General features: G+C 38.0%; 1 protein-coding gene and 1 long non-coding RNA gene across 2 annotated transcripts in view; one reads left to right on the top strand and one right to left on the bottom strand.

Annotated features, from left to right (window-relative positions):
- The window catches only part of CDC5L (cell division cycle 5 like), a 37,915-nt gene extending 20,832 nt beyond the window's left edge, over positions 1–17,083 (bottom strand). Inside the window, exons 1-8 of the mRNA XM_036218451.1 lie at positions 16,916–17,083; positions 14,487–14,590; positions 13,296–13,457; positions 12,571–12,698; positions 10,898–10,997; positions 6,161–6,379; positions 4,621–4,765; positions 3,198–3,386 (exon numbers count right to left, since the gene is read on the bottom strand). Of these exons, the coding sequence (XP_036074344.1) occupies positions 3,198–3,386; positions 4,621–4,765; positions 6,161–6,379; positions 10,898–10,997; positions 12,571–12,698; positions 13,296–13,457; positions 14,487–14,590; positions 16,916–16,960 (1,092 nt within the window). The 5' untranslated portion in view covers positions 16,961–17,083. The remainder of the gene's footprint in view (positions 1–3,197; positions 3,387–4,620; positions 4,766–6,160; positions 6,380–10,897; positions 10,998–12,570; positions 12,699–13,295; positions 13,458–14,486; positions 14,591–16,915) is intronic.
- Positions 17,084–17,151: 68 nt separating this feature from the next.
- On the top strand, positions 17,152–18,650 carry LOC118601538. Its single transcript, XR_004950293.1, has 2 exons — positions 17,152–17,376; positions 18,149–18,650. It is a non-coding gene; the product is annotated as an uncharacterized LOC118601538 (long non-coding RNA).
- The last annotated feature ends 4,642 nt before the right edge of the window (positions 18,651–23,292 follow it).

The raw sequence follows: 23,292 nt of genomic DNA, 5'->3' as shown, positions 1-23,292 counted from the left end.
TCATTACCCCAAAACTTCTATTTAATATGCCAAACCTCTTTATAATCTTAAGTAACTAAGAATTCAAATTTCCCCATGTCAGTTTAGATAACTGTCAGTACACCAAATCTTTAACCTAGCTTTATCACTAAGTCTTTATTTAGTCTTCATCAGCCTCTCGGTGTCTTCAGACTCTCCTAATGGGAAGTTAAGACACTACCAATTGGCCTATCCACTTCCTAAGACCTCACGTGGGCAGGTTCCTTTCTGATGTCTTCCCTGACCTTTTGTAGGCAAGACTGACTATACTCTCCTTAGTCCCGCCACTATAAACCTGTATTCATTACTATCACTGCCTTTATAAGTCTCTTAATCTCCAACTCATGTCATAATTCAACCTTGATGCACCTTCCATCAAGAAGTAGAGTGTATGTCCCTTCCTCTTGAATCTATGTGCGCTTGTGACTTACCCATAACTAAGAATATAGCAATAAATGACATGGCTTAATTTCCAAGGCAAGGGCAGGAAAAAACGCAGCTTACCACCACACTCACTGCAACACTCACATTGGAGGCCTGAGAGACCATGAGAGAAGTTCAACTCTCTCATGCCACCATGCTGTTAGAAAGCCCACAAAGAGAGGCCACATGCACATTCCCAGGTAAGAACCCAACCCATAGCCAGTATCACACATAAAACATGAAAAAATGATGATTCCGGGCCCTATCCATCAAGTTACCCCCAAATGCTAAGTCTTCTTACCTGAGGCCCTAGACATCATGGAACAGATACAAGCCATTCCTTCCATGTCCTGTCTGAATTCCTGACCCAAAGAAACCATGAGTATAACAAAATGTTTTAAGTCACTAACTTTTGGGGCATAACGAAGATAACTGAAGAAAGGGCTTATTTCATTATTCAGTATGTCTTTATTCATGGAAAGAACCTTGAATTTCACATTATCAAAGTCCTTTGTGTGTTCCTTTTACTATTCTAAATACAAAGCATTTTTCCCCATCTAGGCTCTCCAGTTTTACACCCTCCAGGCAGGAGACTGGAAGCTACTTATTTCTCTGGGGAATCTGATTAATACAAGAGAAAAGGTCTAGAAATACTGACATCAAGAATTCCCCAATGATATACCCCAGCCAGCTGAGCCTTCAAGGAAGCCCAGAGCCAAGGAGCCCCACCCCCAACAAGAAGCTTCTACTTTAACTGTCCCACCTTCACCCACTAGATATAGGCAGAGAGCTAAAGCTCAAAAGATAACTTAAGGAAACATCTCATACAATAGACAGAATAAAACTAACAATAATTATGCAAAAAAAAGAAAGCATAAAAACAAAAGTACCAATATAACCTCAGAGAAATAAGAAGATATTCACAAATAGAATAATCTTTAAAAAACTAAACACATTTAAGAAAGAACTCTTGGAAATTAAAAATACAACAGTAGAAATTTTAAAACCAAATAAAGATAAAATTCAGAAAATCTGTTCGCACTAAGTCAAAAAATCAAAAAAGACAGAAAATCTGAGAAAAACAAACAAGAAAATTTGAGGTTTATAACGAGAACACATTAGTGAAAGGGAAGAAAATTTTTTTTTTATTTCAAAATAATTTCCCAGAATTGAAGGCCCTGAGTCTCCAGAATGAAAAGATCCACCAAGTACCTAGCATAGTGATTGAAACAGAACCATACCAAGAAACATGCTTGTGAAAAAGAGAGGATCCTATAAACTTCCAAAGGAAGAAAAAAAATAGGTTTTCTATTAACAACCTGAAGGGCACCGGAGAGCTCAACAGCAACAATGGAAGCTAGAAGACATTGGAGAACGGCCTTCAAAACTGAATAAGAACCATTCCAATACGAATTCTACACCCACTTATACTCCCAACCAAATAAGAAGGTAAAACAGTAATTCACAGATATGCAAAGTCTTAAAAATTCCATCTCCCATGAACACTTCCTCAGAAAGCTACTGAAGGATATACTTCATTAAAAAGGGAGTAAACCAAGAAAACAAAAGGCATGGGAGCCAGGAAAAAGGAGATCCAAGGGACTTTGTAGGGTGACAGTGAAGGGTAATCAAGAGAAGGAATGATAAACAAGAGCTTAAGAGTAATCAATCCAGACTAGAACACTTAGAAGTTTTGGGAAAGACTTCTTCTAAAAGATAAGAATATCTAAAATTTGCCCACATTACAGGAGATTTACACAGTTAATATAAAGTCTAGAGTCAAATCAGTTACTAAGTAATTGGCAAATTTAGCAATGAGATAAAACAAGTATTAACTCAAAGAAATACAAAATACTGCACAGTGAAGTGATTATAAGGCACTCTGTGGCTCAGCATTGAATATGGTTGCAAAAGTCATAACATAAACTATGAATATGGATCTATCCAAAATTATGACATAACTGTAATGAAAGATGAGGGAATGGAAAGAATATGTATGCATGATAGAGGCAGAAGTTATAAAAGAGCCAAATGATCAAATTCTGGATGCAAAAATGTCTAAAACTGGGTTGGGAAAAAATCAACATGTTACAAAGTGTCTTAGCAATAAGGTAGTAAAAACAGTTGTAACTGAAACCTCTAAAGTGCAAGTAATGCGGAACACCACTGTTTTCTTACTAAGCCTTTTAGGACTACTTGGCTCCTGAATCAAGACCTTAAAATTATATTTCTGACTATCAGAGAAAAGAAAATGAGATATAAGGGTAACAAAAGACTCCAGTGTTTTGTTAGGCTTGACTACCTCCGGCATGCAGACACCGTAAGAACGCACAGAGCTGTATACCTCATGTGTTAAGGAGAGGGAAGGAAGTGGTACTGATGGCAGCCTATGCCGAGGTAAGTACAGAAGTACAAGGAAGTTTTAAAACTTACTGACTACACACAACTGCTTTCTTTCTAGGATTACTAGGCAACATGAAATTTTAAAATGCTGTGCTTTACTGATAGATTAATGAAGGCAGAAGGGCTAGCTTCAAAAAACACTACGACTTAATGTAGAAAGGAAACCACCTAATTATTGAATCTGCTGATTTAGCTTCCGTACTATAGAAATCTCTAGGATCTATGTATTCAGGACTCAATTTCAAACTGTTTACCCTAAAAGAAACAAAACCAAACCACTCAGTGTTCATCTTCATAATACTTTCAAGAACAATAAACAAGTGAAAGGCTCACTCTGCTATATGACAGCTTACCTGCAGAATTCTGTCCTGGGAAGCTGGCGTCCGTGGTGTTCGAAGAGCAATGCTGTTGTTGGTGACATTGTACTCAGACAAAAGTGTGCTGGAAGCAGAGTTTGTTATGCCAGATTCCTCAGCAGTCTGACGTGCAATTTCACTTGCTTGGCCTACTTTCACAACTTCCTGGAGTTCTGCATCTGAAATCTAAAAAGACAGTTATCACAGTAAGCAATATTTTAACCAGAGAACACCACAGCTTAAAGCTTCCATATTTCAGAAAGAGATATTGCTGAAACTGTGTGATGAGTACCCAGGGTTCACAATACTACTCTCTACTTTTTGTGGGTTTGAAAATTTTCATAATAAAGTTTTTAAAAGTCTTTCCTATATAAGGGATGGGGGTGGGGAAACTTCACGGTATTAAGCTGCGAAGTCTTGTATGTATCCCCACACTGAAATTCTTTTAAACCAAGAAACATATTAATATAACAAAAACATAAAATAGTATTTGTAAAAAACTCTCAGATGGGAGATGACTGAAAACCAATTAAAATATCAAAGAGAGAGTCCACTCAGCCACAAGATCCCTAAGAAAATAAATCAAAATGTGTTACCTTAGTAATTTTACCAAAATAAATATTCTAAGGAGTACTAAGAAAAAAAAAATTACAGGCAAAATCTCAATTTAAGAAAGATCACTACTAGGAATGGCAGCATCTGGCAAAATTATTTTGTCTGTGCTGAACAATCTTGTGTTGCTGCAGCCAGACTATTCATTTTGAGAGAGAAACTCTTCTGGCCTCCTAAGTCCATCCCTCTGCTCCACTGAACTATCCAATTCCACAAAGCTGTACGACTCAAAACAGAACTCTCCTGTAGCAAGCCATCGATCAATTCCTTTTTCATCTGCAAAGTTTTTAAAAAAAAAAAAAAAAATCTTATTCAAAATTCCCATGTTTCTGCCTAACTATAATTAAGTCAAAGGAACAGAGCTCATGATAAGCTGCCTGAGGGAATGTTCCCCTCTCTTCTCTAGGACTCTCACACCACTTTTCACTGCTGTTCTCAAAAAGATATGACAGAACAAAACATTTCCTAAAAGAAAGCAGCCTAAGATCCACAAAGCCAAACAACACCTTTATCCTGGGTCAACCACAAAAGAAAGGCCTGCAGCCCTAACCTGACAAATTGCTAAGAGATGACAATTACTTACTAAACCATCATGTAAGCGGTTTAAGGCCTGATATAATTATGCAGAGAAGTTGTTGCTTATTTATCATCCTATATCACAATGACTTATTTTTATGTGGCTCACCGTGAATTTCTTAAGGGTACCCAGCACCTAGCAAAAACTTGGCATATAGGCCCTCAAACATCTGGTGAATATATGATAAGCCTATGAGTTCACACATTGAAAAAACTGCTTTTATGATAGTACCTGAGGAGCAGGAAGAACTAGTTTGCTTCTCTTTTTCGTAAATTCAGAAACACCACTAGTTTGAAGAATAGCTGATGGTAAATCAGACTCCTTTTTCCTTTTCAAATGCTGCTTGTCTTTTTTCCTATCTCTTCCTTCTTTTTCGCTGTCATGAATCGAGGTAGAGAAGAGATTTTTAAAAGTTATATACAGGTAATAACATTAAAAGCCATATTAATACTCATACACTTTGAACAAAATAATTCCATTTCTAAGAAAATTGCTAATAAACTGACAAAAACTATATACATTAATTTGTTCCTTACACCATTACCTACCTACTATATTCATTAGAAATGCAGACTTAGAATAGCAATAGAATTATTAAGAAAATAGGATATATTAAGTAATTTAAGTAGTAAATACTAAAACTAATAAATATAAAAATTATGACAAAAGCTAAATGTTGTATAGAACATTAAAAGCAAAACAGAATTCTTCTATATCATAGTCATATAAATATATGTGTACACATATAAGAAAATGATGTATACAAAAAGAAAAATAATTATGTGAAGATGAAATTAAAAAAATGAATTTTTAAATTTCCCTGTAAAACTGTTATTCGACTGTTTATTATGATTTTTTAAATTCACTATATTTTTTTAAAGGATATTTAAGTCCTGATATATTACACCAAAAAGTTGTCACGAAGTTTAAAGCCAGGCTCAAGGCCATCTTTTAAAGCTCCAGAAATGCTTCCTTCCCTTCTATGCATCATCCTCTTCCCCAACTAGTATATACCTTCCAAATGATTAGTTTTCATCTTCAATATCTTTATTTGTAGAAGCTACCGAAAGCAAGGTCCTAATTTGAGAAATAAATGGAGTACATCCAAGAAAATCCTATTTCACAGTGGCTAATTAACTGTTGTTTAGTAACACTTCATGTCAATAAAAATGGAAAGTCAGAGAGTAAAAAATAAAAATCTTTGACAATCATAAAAGGTTCTCTCCACAGTATTCAGATATAAGAATTAAAGAAACTCTAAAAATCTCTAGAATAGGCAAAATCTCCTACACCCTAAAACTACAATTTTATAAAAGTACATACTTATCCCCATTGAGTGAAAAATTTTAGAATGTATTAGTAGTTTTCTTTTAATCTTCACTTTAAGAAAAATAAGATAAATTTTTCAATAGAAAAGACAAAAAGAATCAGACAAGAGTTTGACAGATTTCTTCAGGCTATTAGTAAAACAACCAATCTATTCACAAATGTACATAAATCTTAAGATTATACTCAGTGAATAGACAGTTCACTAACAGCCAAGTGCTGCTATTTCAAGAGATACAAATAGTATTCTATGCTAAAAACAGGACAACCAAAGTCATTGATTTTCTCAGAAAGGTGAACCCATTAATAAATAGAAGGATATGTAGGCCGCTGTGTTCTAAATTAAAAAAAAAAAAAAAAAAAAAATCCAGCTGACAATGATACTTGGCCCTCCATAAAATTCCAACTATACTTTACGGTTTTCAAAATCAGAAAAGCAACTTACGATCTTAGCTCCCCATCAAGATCCTGCTGTCTTAACTTCCTGAAATCTGCATCAAGAGCCTGGTAATTTTCCTCAGAAGTATCATAGAAACCGAGAGCAGGCTTTTTTTCAAATGGGATTTCAGCATTATAATCAACTCCTCTCTTCTTTTTTCTCTTCTTCTGAATTTCTATACCAGCTGCTCGAAGTTCTCTTCTCTTTTGGAGGGCAGCAAGACGCCTGGAAAAAAGAACACAAGATCACCTCAAAAATCAAATGCCATGGTGAAGGGAGGGATTATCCAATAGAGTTAAGAAAACTAATTGGTTATTTGAGAAAGAAATAAATCTTCACCTCATACCATTCACCAAAATAGAGATCAGTTTCAATTTAAAGGTACATGTGTAATCACATGTACACATACACACACACTGAAACAAAAAAACAAACAGATCACAAGGAACTATATGTTATTTTATCTCTGGATGGGAATGTATTCACAAACTATAAATTAAATAAAGAATAAAGAAAAACATCAACAGCTTTGAAATTTAAATTTTATATCTCTGTAGCACTCTTTCAAAAATCATAAAACAAAATTAATAAAGCAAATGAGAAAAAAATATTTGCACCTAATATTAGGAATGGTTAGACATAAAGAATCTATGCAAGTTCTTTAAAAATATAACAAAGGGAAAAAAAGAACAAGAGGAAATAAACAGTTCACTGAGGGAAAAACTGTGAATTGCTAAAATGACAAATTTTAATAATTAAAAAATCACAAATTCAATCAACAAGTACCATTTCTGCATATCTAATTAATAACATCAAGCTTTTTGTTTTAATGGCAAGGGTCCAAAAAGTAGAAACTCTCCCACACTGGTAATAAGTAAATGGTATAGCTGTCCCCAAAGAGAATTTAGAAATATACATTAAAATACTAAAGTTTTCACATTTTTAAACCCAGCAACTTACTCATCAGGCTTTAGCCTAAGGAAATAATTAAGAACATGAACAAGGACTTAGCTACAAGACTGTTCCCTTGGCACTACTCATAACAGTGGATAACTAGACATAATCTAAACATCCAACAATAAGAAATTAGTTAAGTGAATTTATAACATAGCTATAAGATAGGTTATTATAAGCCAGTCATATAACCTTTAAAAAACTTATATGCCCAAGACACGCTGTATATTGTTACAAAGTTTACATGTCACAGAGCAGCATGTCAATATTATATGCATATTTATCAGTGAATATATGTGTGGGGATATGTGAAGGGTGTACACCAAAATATTAACAGTGATAATCACTGAAAGTTGGAATTTCATTTACTCTTTTCTTTGTACTTTCCCATGATGCTATTATTTTAAATACTTAATGATTATGAAAGTTATTCGGAATATTCAAAGGGGGAAAGTAAATTTACAAAACAGTACATAGAAGCAACTTCCAGCTTGCAGCTCTGCAGACCCATTTCCCAGGAAAACTGATGAAAACTAGTAAAAAAAAAATTTTTTTTTAACAATTTTAAGTCTCTGAAAAGGATCCTAAGGGCATACAGCAAATAAAGCAACATTTATTCAAGAAAATCTAAAACTTAGTGAGAAAAGTGAAAGTCTGTGATATCTGAATCTAAACCCACTCCTTTCTCCTTTCCTCCCTCTCAGCTCAGGGAGGTGAAAATTCTACTCAACAGAGGTGCCTGAACCAAGAACATAGGGTTCTGGCTCCCTTCCAACTCCCAAGTGGGCTTTCATTCCAGGAGGGGCAAGATACCAACACTTTAATCCTGTCTCCAGATAGAGACCTACTGGAGAAGCTAGTTTGATCCAGAGCAGCAGAGAAGCAGTGGCCTTTCTTCATCTGCCCAGACAGAGGCTATCTTGTGCACAATGCTGCTAAACATACTGGAACCCCAACAGCCTTTGCCCTTAATTGGGGAACGAGGATTCCAAGCTGTGAGTGGGCCAAGGAGAGCTGGGGCTGTTACCCACCCCCGCACCAAGCACTTACCTCCTAATATGCGGGTGTCACTCACAGACAAGCACATCAGAGTGCGGTAGTAAAACAGAGAACTCCAAATCTCTCCCCAAAGACACTAACTTCATTTGGAACATATCATGGATAAATTCAAGCCTAAGGTCACTGTCAAAAACAGTGGTAGTTGTAGTTAAGTACGACTGGGAAGAAACTGAAAGATTTATTGCAGATACAGTGTGCCAGAAAGAAACAAAGAAAGAGACAGGTGGGAGGAGCCCCCCTGGAGTCAGAACAAATATCAAACACTGACAGCTGAAACTATCCCTTCAAAGGAGGGGATAGTTTGTGGAGCAATTTATGCCCCAAGACACTGCTGAAAACAATAAAGCAATCAGTTGGCAATTAGAAGAGTTTAACAACTGTGTGTAGCCAGGGAAAAAGATGTTAAAGTCCTGTCAAAACCAAGTCATCCAGGGTAACTGTGGGCAAATCCAAGACTGCACTCCCGTGAGAAGCAAGATGGGAGGCTTTCATTTCTGAGGGGAGGTAAGGGAGAAGAGACATCACTAAATAATCCAGCCAGTCACTGAGCAAACAAAGAAATAACACTAACAAAGAGGGGTGGGGAGAATACTAGTACCCGGAACAGCTAAAATATATCTTCTAAGTTCTACGCTTCTCAATAAAAAATTATGAGACATGCAAAGAAACAAGAGAGCATGACCTATGTACCAAGAAAAAAAGCAGGCAACAGAAACTGTGAGAGCTACCAGATGTCATACTTAACAGACTTCAAAGAAGCCATTAGAAATATGTTCAAAGAACAAAAGGAAATCATGATTAAAGGAGTAAAGTACGATGACAATGTTACATCAAACAGAAAATATCAGTAAAGAGAAATGATTAAAAAGAACCAAAGAGAAGTACTGGAGTTAAAAAAATATAAAGCTGAAATGAAAATTTCATTAGAGAGGCTCAACAGTAGATTCAAACTGACAGAAGAATTTGCGAACTTGAAGACAGATGGATAAAAGTTATGCAATCTGAAGAAGAGAAAAAAAGAATGAAGAAATGTGAACAGAGCCTCGTAGAAATGTGAGACACCAGTAAGTGCACCAACATATGCACAAATGAAAGAAAAAAGGGAGTAAAAGATTTCAAAAAATAATGGCTGAAAATTTCCTAAGTTTACTGAAAAACCATAAATTTACACATCCAGAAAGCTCAAAACTCCAAGGAAGATATATTTAAAGAAATCTACAAACAGAAACATCATGTTAAAAATGCTGAAAGCCAAAGACAAGGAGAAAAATCTTGAAAGCAGCAAAAGAAAAATGATTCATTACTTACACACAACCTCAATAAGATTAACAGCTGACCTCTCATCAAAATAGTATAAACATACAGTATGATCAAATTTTACATAAATGTTATTTTCTGTGTAAATACACATAAATGTACATCTATACTTAAAAAAAGGTTTGGAAGGACATTCCAAAAATTAAGAAATTTCGTTCTTTAAATAAAGACTGTAAATAATAATAGAAAATATTTGCAATATACTAAGCAAATATAATCATGCCCCCAAAATCAAACTGAACAATACTGAAAGAAAAGTGTATCATTTTTATAATTAACAAAAAGTTTTAAGTTGTAAAAAAAATCTGTAATTTAGCATTTAAACAGCCCTGCACTGCATTTTGCAAACAGAACAATCGAGTCTATTACAAGATATATGTAAAACGTAAGTTATAAAGATGCGTAGACTCTCCAAGAAAATCTGCAAGTGTAGGGTAAATATAAACCTCAAAAAATTTATTTAAGGCAAGCAACCGTCAGCCATAGATTTTTCACATGTGTGCGCTTGCAACGTCTCAGACCCAATCCACATGGTTGAAAGGCTCAAAGTATTTTGGTTCACAACCAACCATGGACAAAAATAGAAAAGTGAATTTTTTTCAACCTAACTAGTGTACAGAATAGAAAGGTGGCTGAGACTGGGCAAGAAATTTAGTAACTCCTCCTGACTGCTGTTACTGTCCCAAGCCAGTCATACTCCCATCCTAAGTTACTATTCTGGGCTAGCGCCAAACATCCTTAGGCATGAAAGAATCCTCCTTTTCAGGATCTGGCACTTCAAAGTCATTATTGGGGAAACCATCAAGACAATGCGAGTCACTAGGTAGGTAAGCACTTCCTGGTTTGAGGACCACAAAAAGTAGCCATGCAGGCCTGATTCTAAAAACTAATAAGCTCTTATACAATTCAGGTTATCCCTTTATACACTTCCTCTTGGGTTTTAGGCCATTAGGAATGATGTCAATCACAGCTCTAACCAAAAGAGAGAAAGGAGGGGAAAATGGAAAAAAACCTTCAGAGCAATAATTCTCGCACTTTTTAAATAAAAATTTCTGTGAGAGCCTAAAATTTGGTTTAAGGTTCATTAATTCCCTCTGTGTTGTCAAGTTTCCTGTTTTAAGCCAGTGCCTGCCCTACACTAATCAAAGAGAGTAACTAACTGGCAGTCATGCAAAAGTCACACAGCTTTATATGTCCTCTAGCCAGCTGACTTCAAGATGGCTACAACAAATGTAGCTCTCCTATGCTAAGAGAAAAATCCAATACATTGAATAAACTTCTGTCATACCTTACCAAAAAAATATTTTTAATAGTTTTTTTCTATATTCTGAAATGGTTAGGAGGAAAAACCAGACTTTTCCAAAGTAACAAAGAAACTGGAATCTGTTCAACTACAGATGGAAACAACCATACCTTGCTTCTTCCAACTGTTTCTCTCTTGCTTTCCTTTTGGCCTTCTTTCCCTGAGTATTAGCCAGGCGGGCTCTAGCTTCAGAAAGCATCTCAAGTTCATCTGCAAAAATAAAGAGAAGAAAAACTAAGTTCTTCTCCAACAAAAGCAAGGTATGTGAGAGGAATACCCTAATGCTTAAGATGAGAAAAGCCATGTATAATCATCATATGGTATAGCATAATGGAAATAGCCTGGGTTTTAAAATCAGAGATACATGAGTTAAAAAACAGGCCCAACACTTGCTAGCTACATGACCCTGGATAACTAATTCTCCCGGAGCATGTTTCATCATCTATAAAAGGAGAATAATACCTCCTTCACAGGGATATTGAGAAGAGATAAGTAAAGCAAAATAGGTAAGTAAAGTATCTAGCAATATTCATGAAACAGTGGCTATAATTATCATATCCTTCATTATCCTCTACTAACTGGCAGAGCACAAATTGTGCAATACTGCAAAACTACTAATTATAAGGAAATTGATCATCTTCATTAGATACACTTTTCTTTCCTCAGAACTATTTCTCTCCTCCAGTACATTTTCCATGGTTCCCCAAAGTGTAATAAATATCATTACTGATACTTTAGACCAGGGGTCCCCAAACCCCAGGCTGTAGACCCGTACCAGTCAGTGGCCTGTTAGAAACCAGGCCATACAGCAGGAGAGTGGTAGGCAAGCGAGCAAAGCTTCATCTGCATTTGCAGCTGCTCCCCAGAGCTAGCATCACCGCCTCAACTCCACCTCAGATCATCATGCATTAAATTCTTATAGGAACAACAGTCCCTGGTGCCAAAAAGATTGGGAACCGCTGCTTTAGACCAATTCCTATACAAGGCTGTCCAATGGAATCACAACAGAACTTTTAAAATACTCAGATTCCAGGACACTCCTCCACTCCCCAAATTACTGATTCAGTTATCTTCAACGGAGGCCGTGATACTTGTTTTGCAAAAGTTCCCCTTGTGACAATGATGCAGCTAGACAGGACATGTCTGCCTTTATGAACCACTAACATCAAACTTTTAAATGTTAAAAACTCAACATACATTCATTAAATGCTTCCCAACAATCCTGTAAAGTAAGACAGGTATTATTCCATATCTGGCAGATATGGAATCAAAGCTCAAACAGATTATATGACTTGCCTAAAGTCAAATAGCTAATAAGTGGCAGACATGAGTCTAAACTAGTTCTTCTGATTCTTGATTCAATGTCTCAAGGAGTCATCATAAGTCTCTATCACAATGTTGCTTTTTCAAAAATTAAATTATCTGCCTAAAGTCAAAGAAGTAGTTAATAGGATTAAAGACCAATATCCTAACTTCTTGGCCCGCTCCACAGAATGGAAATGAGAATCTTCAAGTGCTTACCTCTAGCCTCCAGGAAATCTGTCCATTAGTATTACACCACTTATTAAATGAATTGAAAAATGAGAAGATAAAGAAACACTGTCCAAAAACAGCAACTACTCTATAATAGGTAACTAGATACATTTAGAGACTTAGAATACAACTACAGATTAAACTGGGATTCTGAAAAGTCAGAGTTTAGAAAGGAACTAATAGAGTTCAAAAGAAACCTGAGGAGTATATGGTTACCAAAGAAATAAATTCTTTACAAGCATACACTTACCCTCATCCATATCAATTGGATCAGGCCGTGCTGGTTTTGTTTCTGGATTTGGATCTATTTCTCCAGGTTTAAGTTTTCGTGGATCATCTGTTGTTTCCTCTTCATTGTCTCTTTGGGCAGCTTTATCTCTAGAAGAGTCCAGTTGAGTTAGTCATACCATCAAACCATTCAGTCTTAGAAATACCATGTTTCCTAGCACTGGCACTCTTTTCTTTCAAAAACCCAATGATGGGCATTGACAAAATAGAGCATTTCTACTATTGCTTCACCTGAAAGAGATGGTATCAAAATTCCTTCTAATTTCCGTGAGTATTTCCATTCACTAAAAAGAGGATCCAAGCAGCCACTTTATCATAAATGCAGTGCAGCCATACCAAAAAACAACAACAACAACAACAACAAACAACCACCACTATTACCAAAGAATCAAAATCTTCCAATGGTTAACTCTCAACAAGGTGATTATGGGTGATTTTTATTTGTTTTACTATTTTTTCCCAGGTTTTCCATGATTTGTGTAATAATCTTAAATTTTTTTTTTAAGTACACAATAAAAGGCGATTTTGACTAACCACATGAAATCTGGAATATATAATCCAATAGCTTTAACTCAGCTTTACTCAGGTCTATCACTAAATGTTTAAAGATAAAAAATGCTAAAGTTTATTCAGCCTTATTCAGAAGATATACAAACATTTTAACACTGCTTTTAGAGATTCACTTACAGAAGAAATTCATAGTGCTCCAAGCACTGGGCAGCTGTTCTTCCAATGATTGGAGCAATGGTCCTCCACTGTGTTGGCATCAACTTGGCCAAGTGCAGGAGTTTTTCCTCTTCTTCTCTGGACCATTCCGTTTTCTTAATGCTTGGATCCAACCACTCATACCTATTTCAAAAAATACAATTTTATACATTAATCAGTCATCCAACCTGAATATCTTATTTATACATTAGACGCAGTCTTCTAGTGTCTGAAAAACACAAGGAAACGCTCATCCTTCAATTACGAAAGCTGTTGTTTTTACAACAGAATATTCGCTAATTTGTTTGATGTTTTTAATCTTAAGTAAAATTACTGCCATTATCTGCCAAATGCCTCACCCAATCCACCTTTTCCACTTAATCTATTTAGCTGGATGAGAGGCTGGCAAACAAGATATAAATAAGCATTACCAAACATTAGGGCAGAAATCAAAACCACTTCTTCGTGCTGAGGACCATTTTCCTCTTTGGGGTCCAATCACTACATTCTGATCCTTTCCCCTACCCAGGTGCCTAGAAAATTAGGTCACTCAACTGTAGAATTCAAAATGTGATCCTGGTACATGGGTCAGGGTAGAGGCCAGATCAGTCATGCCACAAACACATGTAAAAAGTTTAATGTGTCCACTACACTGTGACTTCAAAGGGGACACCCCAGGTGGGTTATATCATATTTTAGGGCAGCAAATGTATAATATTTTGACTATATTATGAAAAAAGTCACTGTGAACTAGCCTAGAAAATTAATCACTATTTGCCATTTATTTCTTTGGGAAATAAGTTGTAACCAACTTTTAAACTTTCTGGAACACAATCTATTTATAAGCTGGAATTCATCCGTACCTAAAAGTAGATTTATTTTATGCTTCACAAAGCACTCTCAAACACATTAACTCACTTGAGCCTTGTATCTCCATCAGTTAGGGCCAAGTATTATTATTCCAATCGGGAGGAAATGGGCAGAAAAATAGCTTGCCCAAGATCACGTAGTAAGCAAGTGACAGCTAAGTCTTAAATCTAAATTCCCATCTCCCACTCGATCCTTTCTGTTATATCACAATGCTTGCTTTCTTGGGTAAGGTTCAAAGAACTGACATTTTCATCATCATAATTAAGGTCGGTTTCTGCTTTCCACTCATTAACTGGCACATACCATCTGGCTTTGCACTGCTTTGCTGATTTTCTGTGCAGCAGTGAGGCAATCCTAGACCACTGGTTTTTCCCATATTTCATTACCGCTGCTTTCAGAATTTCATCCTAAAAAAAAAATTGCCGAAGAAAAACAGTATTTTTAATCACAAAACTACAAGCGAAAAAAGACAAAATTTAAATGAACTCTGACAGGATAGCCAGTGAGAAAGACACACGTTTCCTAGGTTTAAAGAAAAAAAAAATACAAAAACCTCATTTACTATCATAACAGCAAGCTGCAATCAGCAAAATTTAATAAATTAAGACAATATCTCTTAGAGGGACACCTTACCCTCCTTTACGCACAATTCTCCTCCTCCAATAAATTGGGATGACTACAACCCAATCTGAGAAACCATACTTACAGAGACTAACAAAAAGTATTCTCCATTGTGTCCAACTAATTCATTCATTCAAAAAACATTTCCTGAACACCTACCTTGTACAAGGTCTTGAAATGAATAGGACACATCCAACCCTCAAGAAGCAAAGTCAAGACTCTAGTGACTCTAATCTCCAATCCAGGCTTCCTGCCTCCAAATGGCATTCTCTTCCCAGTCCCATAACCCCTCCTCTGACACAAGAAACCACATCTCAGGTCTAATCTAAGAATTAAATATTTCTCCCCCACCTCACCAATCAGCTCTCTCTCCAAATACTATTTCACCACAGCACCCATTCTGATGTGTAATTAACCAATCTGAATCCCAGAGGAGGCCAGTAAACTATAAGCCACAGACACCAGGAATAATAGAGCCAAAGATGAATGCACTTGGGGCATTTTGCTTTTAGGCTTTTTTCAACATTGAACTTTAGCTATATGCTTTGTATATGAGCTTCTCCACTCCATTCCACTTTCCCATCATCAGAGATTTAAAAAAGACTGCAGGAGAAGATTCAAAAATAAAAATAAAAAAGACTGCAGGGCTTTGGCCACTGAAGAATCCTGCTCTTACTTGATTTTGTACATCTGTTTCTCCCCCAGAAATTACTTCTCCAATTTAAATAGCTTGGTTCCCTCTGTAAGCTGTGAGGCAAGGTTATTGCTGACTTTATTTGTAACTTTGTTGCAGTACTGCTATACTTAAACACATCTTCAACTGTACATATAATAGCAGTTATCAACCCTACTAGATTCATTTTACAAACATTTGCCAAACAACCTATTTCACATTGGTTACTGGCCTAAGTTCTAGGGATACTAAGATCTAGTTCTCTTGCAGTACTGTGTGTTGGGGGAAAGAAATAGCAACTAGCACTTACTTAAAGGCTACTATGTGTCAGACTCTGTTCTAAATATTCCAAACATATTGACTCGTTTAGTCCTGGAGAGATAGTATTACCATCCCCATTAGAAAAATGAAAAAAAAAAAAATGAGGTCCTGAGAGGCTAAGCAACTTACCCAGCATCACATAAAAGGATACAATGCTTGCAAAAAGACAAAGCAAGCAATAACGAATGAAATAGAAGCCATGAGTGCAATGGGGCTGCAACTAATTTTTACAGGATGAATGGGCAAAAATTCCAGGAAGAGCTCCTGAACTGAGTTTTGAAGGATGGTGAAAGATGCCAAGCAGTAGAATATTTTTAAAAAGCACAAGATATAAAAAGACACAGATCATGAAAAGATATGTGCTCCAGAAACTGACAAACTCTGTGAGTGCACTCTAAACACGAACTGCACTAACATGTTATTTCTATTTTACTCCCTCTCTACCGCTCTTCGGTTTGCCATTGGCATTACCCGCTACGTTTCTGGAAGCAAAGAAACTGCTATCGTCAGTTTATCCCATCTGGCTACTATCCAGGCTGAGGAGGAGTGACAGGAAGAGACAGGCCTTGGGATCTTTCAGGAGGACAAACAAGTTATGCCTTGGTAACAGATAACCAGAGGTATGCCGGCATAAATGGGCAATTCGAACCTGGCATTCAAGCTGCCTTCCTTCTGCATGGAAGTCAGTGAAGAAACAAAGTTGTGACCACAACACTTCTTTATTTTTGAGTATCAAGGAGAGGCACGGTGCCCGAGAGGAGGAACGGGGGTACCCCCCAAGAAACCAACTCTCGCCGATGTCCTATCTCCCCCTCCATACTCTGAGTTCCTCCAGGAAGCGGTGCGTCCTCAATTCAACAAATATCCACCGGGGGTCTAACAAGTGCCTGGCGGGTAGTCAGATGGTGAAATGACGGTCTCTGCCTTTGAGGTGCTCAGATAACAGAAGATCGAGCACTAAGTTAAAGCCCAAAGAGTCCGCCCCGCGCTGCCCGACCCCCACCACCACCCCGCAGACCCTGCAGGGCATCCTCCCGGCCTCACCGACCTCCCCGCGCGTGCGCACAAGCTGCCGGAGGGGACGAAGGGCAGCGGACGGCGGGAAAAGGCGACTTACCTCGGTATTCCTCCACACGCCCCCTTTTATCATAATTCGAGGCATCTTGGCGGCGGGGTGTTCCGGCAAGCGGCCGAAAGGAGCTTCGGAGAAGTAGTAACGACGCTGCGGCCACGGGACCGAGAGCAGCGACTTCCTCCAGTCGCGACCTTCTGCTTTGTGAAGATCTGCGCAGGCGCAAGGCGGTGGGCGGGGGAGCAGAGTAGCAAATATCGCGAGAACTCGGGTGGCTGAACTAAAAATAAGTGCCTTGTTGTTAAAGCTGTATTGTAGGAAGACTGACAGAAAACCATCAAACCACTCTGACCGGAGCGCACTACGCCGCGCGCATGTCCAGACAGGTTGGAAGAAAACACGGCCTTCGCGATATATCGGCCGTGGCTTTTAGCAAGAGAATGTAGTGGTGGGCCCGGTCGTGACGTCACCTAGAGGGAACATCACTCGTGCGGTGTTTCAGCCCAGTAGGTCTAAGAAGAGCTTTCGTTAATTATTAATTTAGCACTTTATTAGGCATTTAACTTATAGGAATTTGTGCATAGAATACTTAGGAAAAGGCAATAGCTTCTTCAAGCCTAAATGTCCTAACCTGTAGAGAAAATTGTACCAATCTCATAAGGTTGTCCCACAAATTAAATAAGAGCAGAAACCTAGCACAGTATCTGATACATAGTAACTGCTCAAAAAAAGTGTCAACTGTTATTACAAGAAAGACAACCCTTGGTGGTCAGTGATTGTCCCAGAAACTTTCTGTAGGATGTATGACCGTTACCTCCTGCCCACTCCACCCCCAACATCCAGTCAGTTGCTGAGGTCAGTGTCGCACACGTACACGAACGTGCGCGCGCGCGCACACACTGGCCGTTTGATCTGTTAAAAGCTGTGCTCATTAAGTCTCCCCAGGAATTTTGACACTGGAACCTAGAAGAGGCCAGTCTCTGCCAATGAATCTCTAATATGTGACACCCAGGAGTTGTCTGCCACCATGTTATGTTCTATGTAGAGTAGAAAAGGAAATAAGTTGGTCCCAGATGCGTTGAGAGCAGCAAAAGTCAGGGTACAGAGGCAGAGCTAGGTCCTGACTGTGCAGGAATCCCTGGATCCAGTATGTTCCTCAGTCCTAGATGCATCCCTGTTCTTGAGTTCTAATGATTAGTTCTTTCGGCTTTAGCCAGTTGGATTTGGGTTTCTATGATTTGTAAGCAAGATTCCTAACAAATCTAATCCTCTCTCAAGGGCAACTTCTGATCTGACATTCCAAGAGACTATGTTGATGTCTTCTTCCCATTCGGGACCACCTGTACCTCATATATCATCTTTATACCAACTAGAAATAAGTACCTCTTCATCAAGGCACTTGACTCCTGCTAGAGAATGTCACAAAATACCCATGTTTTGGGAATAGGGCACTCTTACTACATGAAAATTAGATATACTATGTCTACAATGTAAATTGTGTATGCATTATACGACCTGCTAATCTGGACAGAACAGTTCTATCAAATGTCCCCCAAGGTTCCCCTGAACATGCAGACTGCATATCCCAATTTAGGATTCAGAAAATGCAACATCAGTCCAGTTCTGATATATCTGAAACCAGAGTCCCGTAGCCATGAACACCAGAGGCTGTCCTCCAGCACGGCATGGGTTGATCAATCTACCCTACCATATCACCTCAGCCTCACCAGCCAGAACTTGAGGCCCCCACAATAAAAGCCATTTCCACCCCAGGGGCTGCCAAGGATCTCTTGCAAGGCAACCATAAGGAACAGTCACCATCAGACAACCAAAATGTACCACCAGTCACTGTGAACATTTGGAAAAGTGGTCATTTCTAAAAAAAGGTTTAATGAGAAAGAGCCTCCTATTTCTTTTTCATTCACCCAAATATGTTCCTCAGAACACTGGGTTACTGCATTAAAAATGAACAAGTTTTTTATGACTACTTGAATTTGAAAAAAGCACATGCTCTGTCAACTCCCTTTTACAGAGTTGCCAAAATTAAAGCCTAAAAATAAATAAATGGGACTACACCAAAGTAAAAACCTGCTCAGCAAAAGAAACCATCAACAAGGTACAGACAACCAACCATCCGAATGGGAAAATATATTTGCAAGCAACACCTCCAATAAGGGCCTAATATCCAAAATATACAATGAACTCATATGACTCAATAACAACAAAACAATCCAATCAAAAAATGAGCAGAGGACCTGAACAGACATTTCTCCCTAAAGGACATACGAATGGCCAACGAATATATGAAAAGATGCTCAACATCGCTAGCTATTAGGGAAATGAAAATCAAAACCATAGTGAGATATCATCTCACACCTGTTAGAATGACTGTAATCAACAGGACAAGTAATAACAAATGTTGGACAGGATGTGGAGAAATAGTAACCCTCATACACTGCTGGTGGGACTGCAAATTGGTACAGCCACTACGGAAAGCAGTATGGAGGTTCCTCAAAAACTAAGAATTGACCTACCAAATGATCCAGCAATCCCTCTACTGGATATTTACCCCAAAGACTTAAAAACTCCTATCCGAAAAGATATTTGCACACCGATGTTCATAGCAGCATTATTCACAGTGGCCAGGACATGGAAGCAACTGAAGTGTCCTACAATAGATGATTGGCTAAGGAAGCTGTGGCACATAAATACAATGGAATATTAGCCCTAAGAAGAGATGAAATACTGCCATTTGCAACAACATGGAAGGACCTTGAAATAATCATACTAAGTGAAATAAGCCAGACAGAAAAGGTTGAAAATCACACGATATCACATATATGGTATATAAACCTAAAAGCACCTAATGAACAGGACAAACAGAGACTCATGGACATGGACAATGGACTAGTGGTTACCAGAAGGGAGGGGGGAGTGGAGAGAAATAAAAAAGTAAAATGTTAGAAAAAAAAATATGTATATATAGAATGAAAAAATAAACTGGCATTTAAAAAAATTAAAGCCTATAAGAAGTTGTAAGATGAAGAAATCAATTGTTCCCTGTTGTGAGTTGACTTGTATCCCCCAACCAGATATGTGCAAAGTCCTAATCCCTGATACCTATAAATATAACCTTATTTGGAAATAGAGTCTTAGCAGATATAATCAAGTAGTTAAAATGAAGTTATACTGGAATTAGGATAGGCTCTAATCCAATGACCAGTGTCCTTACAAGGAGAAGAGACATGCACACACAAGAAGAGTATGTGGAGGAAGAGGCAGAGGTTGGAGTGACGAATGTACAAACCAAGAAACACTAAAGATTGTCGGCAACACCAAGAATTGCCAGCAACACTAGAAGCCAAGAGAGAGACATGGACTATATTCTTCCTTTGAGACCCCAAAAAGGAACCAACCTTGCTGACACCTTGATTTCAGACTTCTAGCCTCTAAAACTGTGAGAGAATAAATTTCTCCTGTTTGAAGCCACCTACTTTGTGATACTTTGTTATGGCAGCCCTAGGCAACTAATACACTCTTTTTAACATAGCATTTCCAAACTAATTTGAGATTGGAAACATTTTTTCTTATAATATCTACTGATACACAAGAAACACAATTTGGGAAATTCTGGCCCAGGGAAAAGACATTGGAGGTCCCTTCAGCTTGCAAGGGGGTAACAAAAGATGTTAGTAGGAGAGTTTTATAGGTTGCATTTTCCCCCACTTTCCCATTCCACATCCCTTTTGAGGGAGCTGTTCCTAAGTGGGCTAACTTTGCTTAGTCAAGAAAACAATCAAAATTCTAGATCCCTCTCAACCCACTTTTTTGCCAAGAAGGGGCTAAAATTAGCATTAAAAGCCTGTGACAAGTTACGGCGTCTAGGGACTGAGGTTAGCCACCTTCATAATCTTTATCATCTCTCCATAAACAGATAGGATTTAAGTAGAAACACTGTGCTGCTTTGCAAATACAATTTCAAAACCAAGTGATCTAGCCCTGCCCAGATAGCCACCTTTAAGCCCCTAGCTCCTAGCATTCCCAAACTAATTTGAGATTGGAAACATTTTTTCTTATAATATCTACCTTACTCAAGAAACACAATTTGGGAAATTCTGGCCCAGGGAAAAGAAGTTGGAGGTCCATCCAGGTAGTGTTAGGAAAAAGTAAAGTCTGAGTGTCAAGTTACTACAAAATGGAATTCCAAACACCCTAAATGCTGGTAATCCGTGCAGTGTTGCTAACCATGGTTAATCATGTTAATTGGCTTGAGGTTCACCTACTGAGACTTCCTTGAGCTGGGTCCAATTGTTTGTAATTTTTTTCTCAGAAGCTCACCTTCATGAGTATTATTTCTAGGGAGTTCTCTGTGTCCTGAGGTGGAGAAGTATTCCCAACAAGAATTTGTTTCTTCTCAGGCCCCAGAAGTTCAAGAGGTTGTTTTGTTTGTTTGTTTGTTTTAATAGCGCATTTCTCAGTTTAGGAATGATATTCCAGATAGGTAATTTACATCTATATCCTGCATTCACATGACACAGGCTTGGGATTTACATTTCTCACAAGAGACTTTTTTTTCACATGCATATACCAGACCCCAGATTCAAATGTTAAACTACATCTTGGACAGTTCTAGTTCTCTCCATGTGTGTCACAGATTCCTCCATCTCAACTTCCCAAAATTGCACTCCCCCCCCAAAAAAAAATCTATATTTCTCCACAGGATTCCTTATCTCAGTAAATAGTACAAGGTTGCCGGCTACCAGCTGCCATGTACAGTTGTATAAGTAGCTCACTGCACAAGGGACAAAGAGGGCTGAAATCCAGCTTGCACACTGCTCACCAGGTGACATATCCACAGGACTGTGGCCAGCAGGAGGTATATAGATGCCATATGGGCTAGACTCTACATGTTGACTCTACATGACTCTACTGTCAACAATACTACCATCCATCTCGTTGCCACTTTTTCTCCCATAGCTTTTCCCGACCATATTTAAACCATCCCATGAAGAGTCTTGCCACTTTTACCTCCTAGTTAGCCCTCAAATCCCTCTCCTTGTGCCACTTCTGCTGTAAGTTGCCAAAATTTAGCAAGTAAAAATACAGAACTCCCAGTTAAATTAGAATTTCAGATAAACTACAAATAAATATTAGTATAATTATGCCTCATGCCTCCATTCTTTCCTCTCTGAGAGGACCCCAATGTCCACTCCAGCCCACACTGCACCCAACCAAAAGAACGCATTTCTTGCCAGATGATCATACCCATACTCACACCACCACCACTGGAAACTGCTCTCACACCCTCTCCATATTTAGTGGAGGCAGACACATTTCCTCAGCAAACTAAGCCATTGTGTTATTTGGCTTCTTATTTGATATGAGGCTGGATCCCTCTAAGAACAAGAAATGTTTACTTATCATGTATATATTTCTTACAAAGTACAGGTTTGGAAGCTTTGATGTTAGCTCCTCAAGTCAGTAGTGGCTGCCCTATCCCCCAGGGTGGGCTCAAGCTGTAATTCTCCTGGAGATTCCCAGCATTGAAAGGACACCAGGCATCTCAAACAGGCTCCCGTGTCCTTTCCCAAAGCCCACAGGAACTTGGCCAGTAGCCCCACAAAAGGTGCACCATCCCACATTTGGCACATTGCCAATGTATTACTCTTCTGATTTTCCAGCCAGGAAAGAAAAGCCTCTCTAGGCCAGTGCCATGATCTTGAAAAGTTCCAACTCTAAAATACTTCACCAAGTCAAATTCTATAACGAGGCTTTTACCTACTTTTGGTGGTCCAAATGCCTAAGAGCAAAAGGAAACAGTCTAACCACACTGAATGCCACATACTAAAAATGTAGACAAGCAATGGAATCATACAGAACATTCCTAAATCATTCGTGGAATTCTAAAAGTTTAATATACTAATATTTTAATATTTTGATAACTTAGAGTGCAGAGACTGTATAACAGTCTTGGAATTGTCTTCATTTAGCTTATTTGGACTTTAGTACCACTAGCTGTATAACATAATTTTCCCTCTAGTCCACAGAGGACATTTTTCATTTTTCCCAGGATCTGATATTAGAGTGTCTTATGTGCAATGGAAGTTGGTAATCTAAGAAATTTATGTGTAAATGTTGTATATGGGTTGTTTCTGTTAAACCTGTAAACTTCAGTTATTGAAAGTAAGAAATGAACATGCACACACACACACACACACACGCACACCTGTGCACACACATTTTAATAACCAAAGAACCTAAAATGAGGAGAAAGGGATCTTCATATCTAATAGGTTCAACTTCTTCATGCCTAGAAAGAAGAAAGGGCTGGAACAGCTGTAACACTCATATTTCTCCCATTTCTCATCTGCCTATGCCTTAGTTCCCCACACACACACATGAATGTGCACACAATGCCTGCC

Source organism: Rousettus aegyptiacus, unplaced genomic scaffold (assembly GCF_014176215.1).
Source record: "Rousettus aegyptiacus isolate mRouAeg1 unplaced genomic scaffold, mRouAeg1.p scaffold_m13_p_1, whole genome shotgun sequence".
In the NCBI taxonomy this organism is placed as follows: Eukaryota; Metazoa; Chordata; class Mammalia; order Chiroptera; family Pteropodidae; genus Rousettus; species Rousettus aegyptiacus.
The sequence above is the reverse complement of the archived record's forward strand: the minus strand, read 5'-3'. Positions and strand labels throughout refer to the sequence as shown.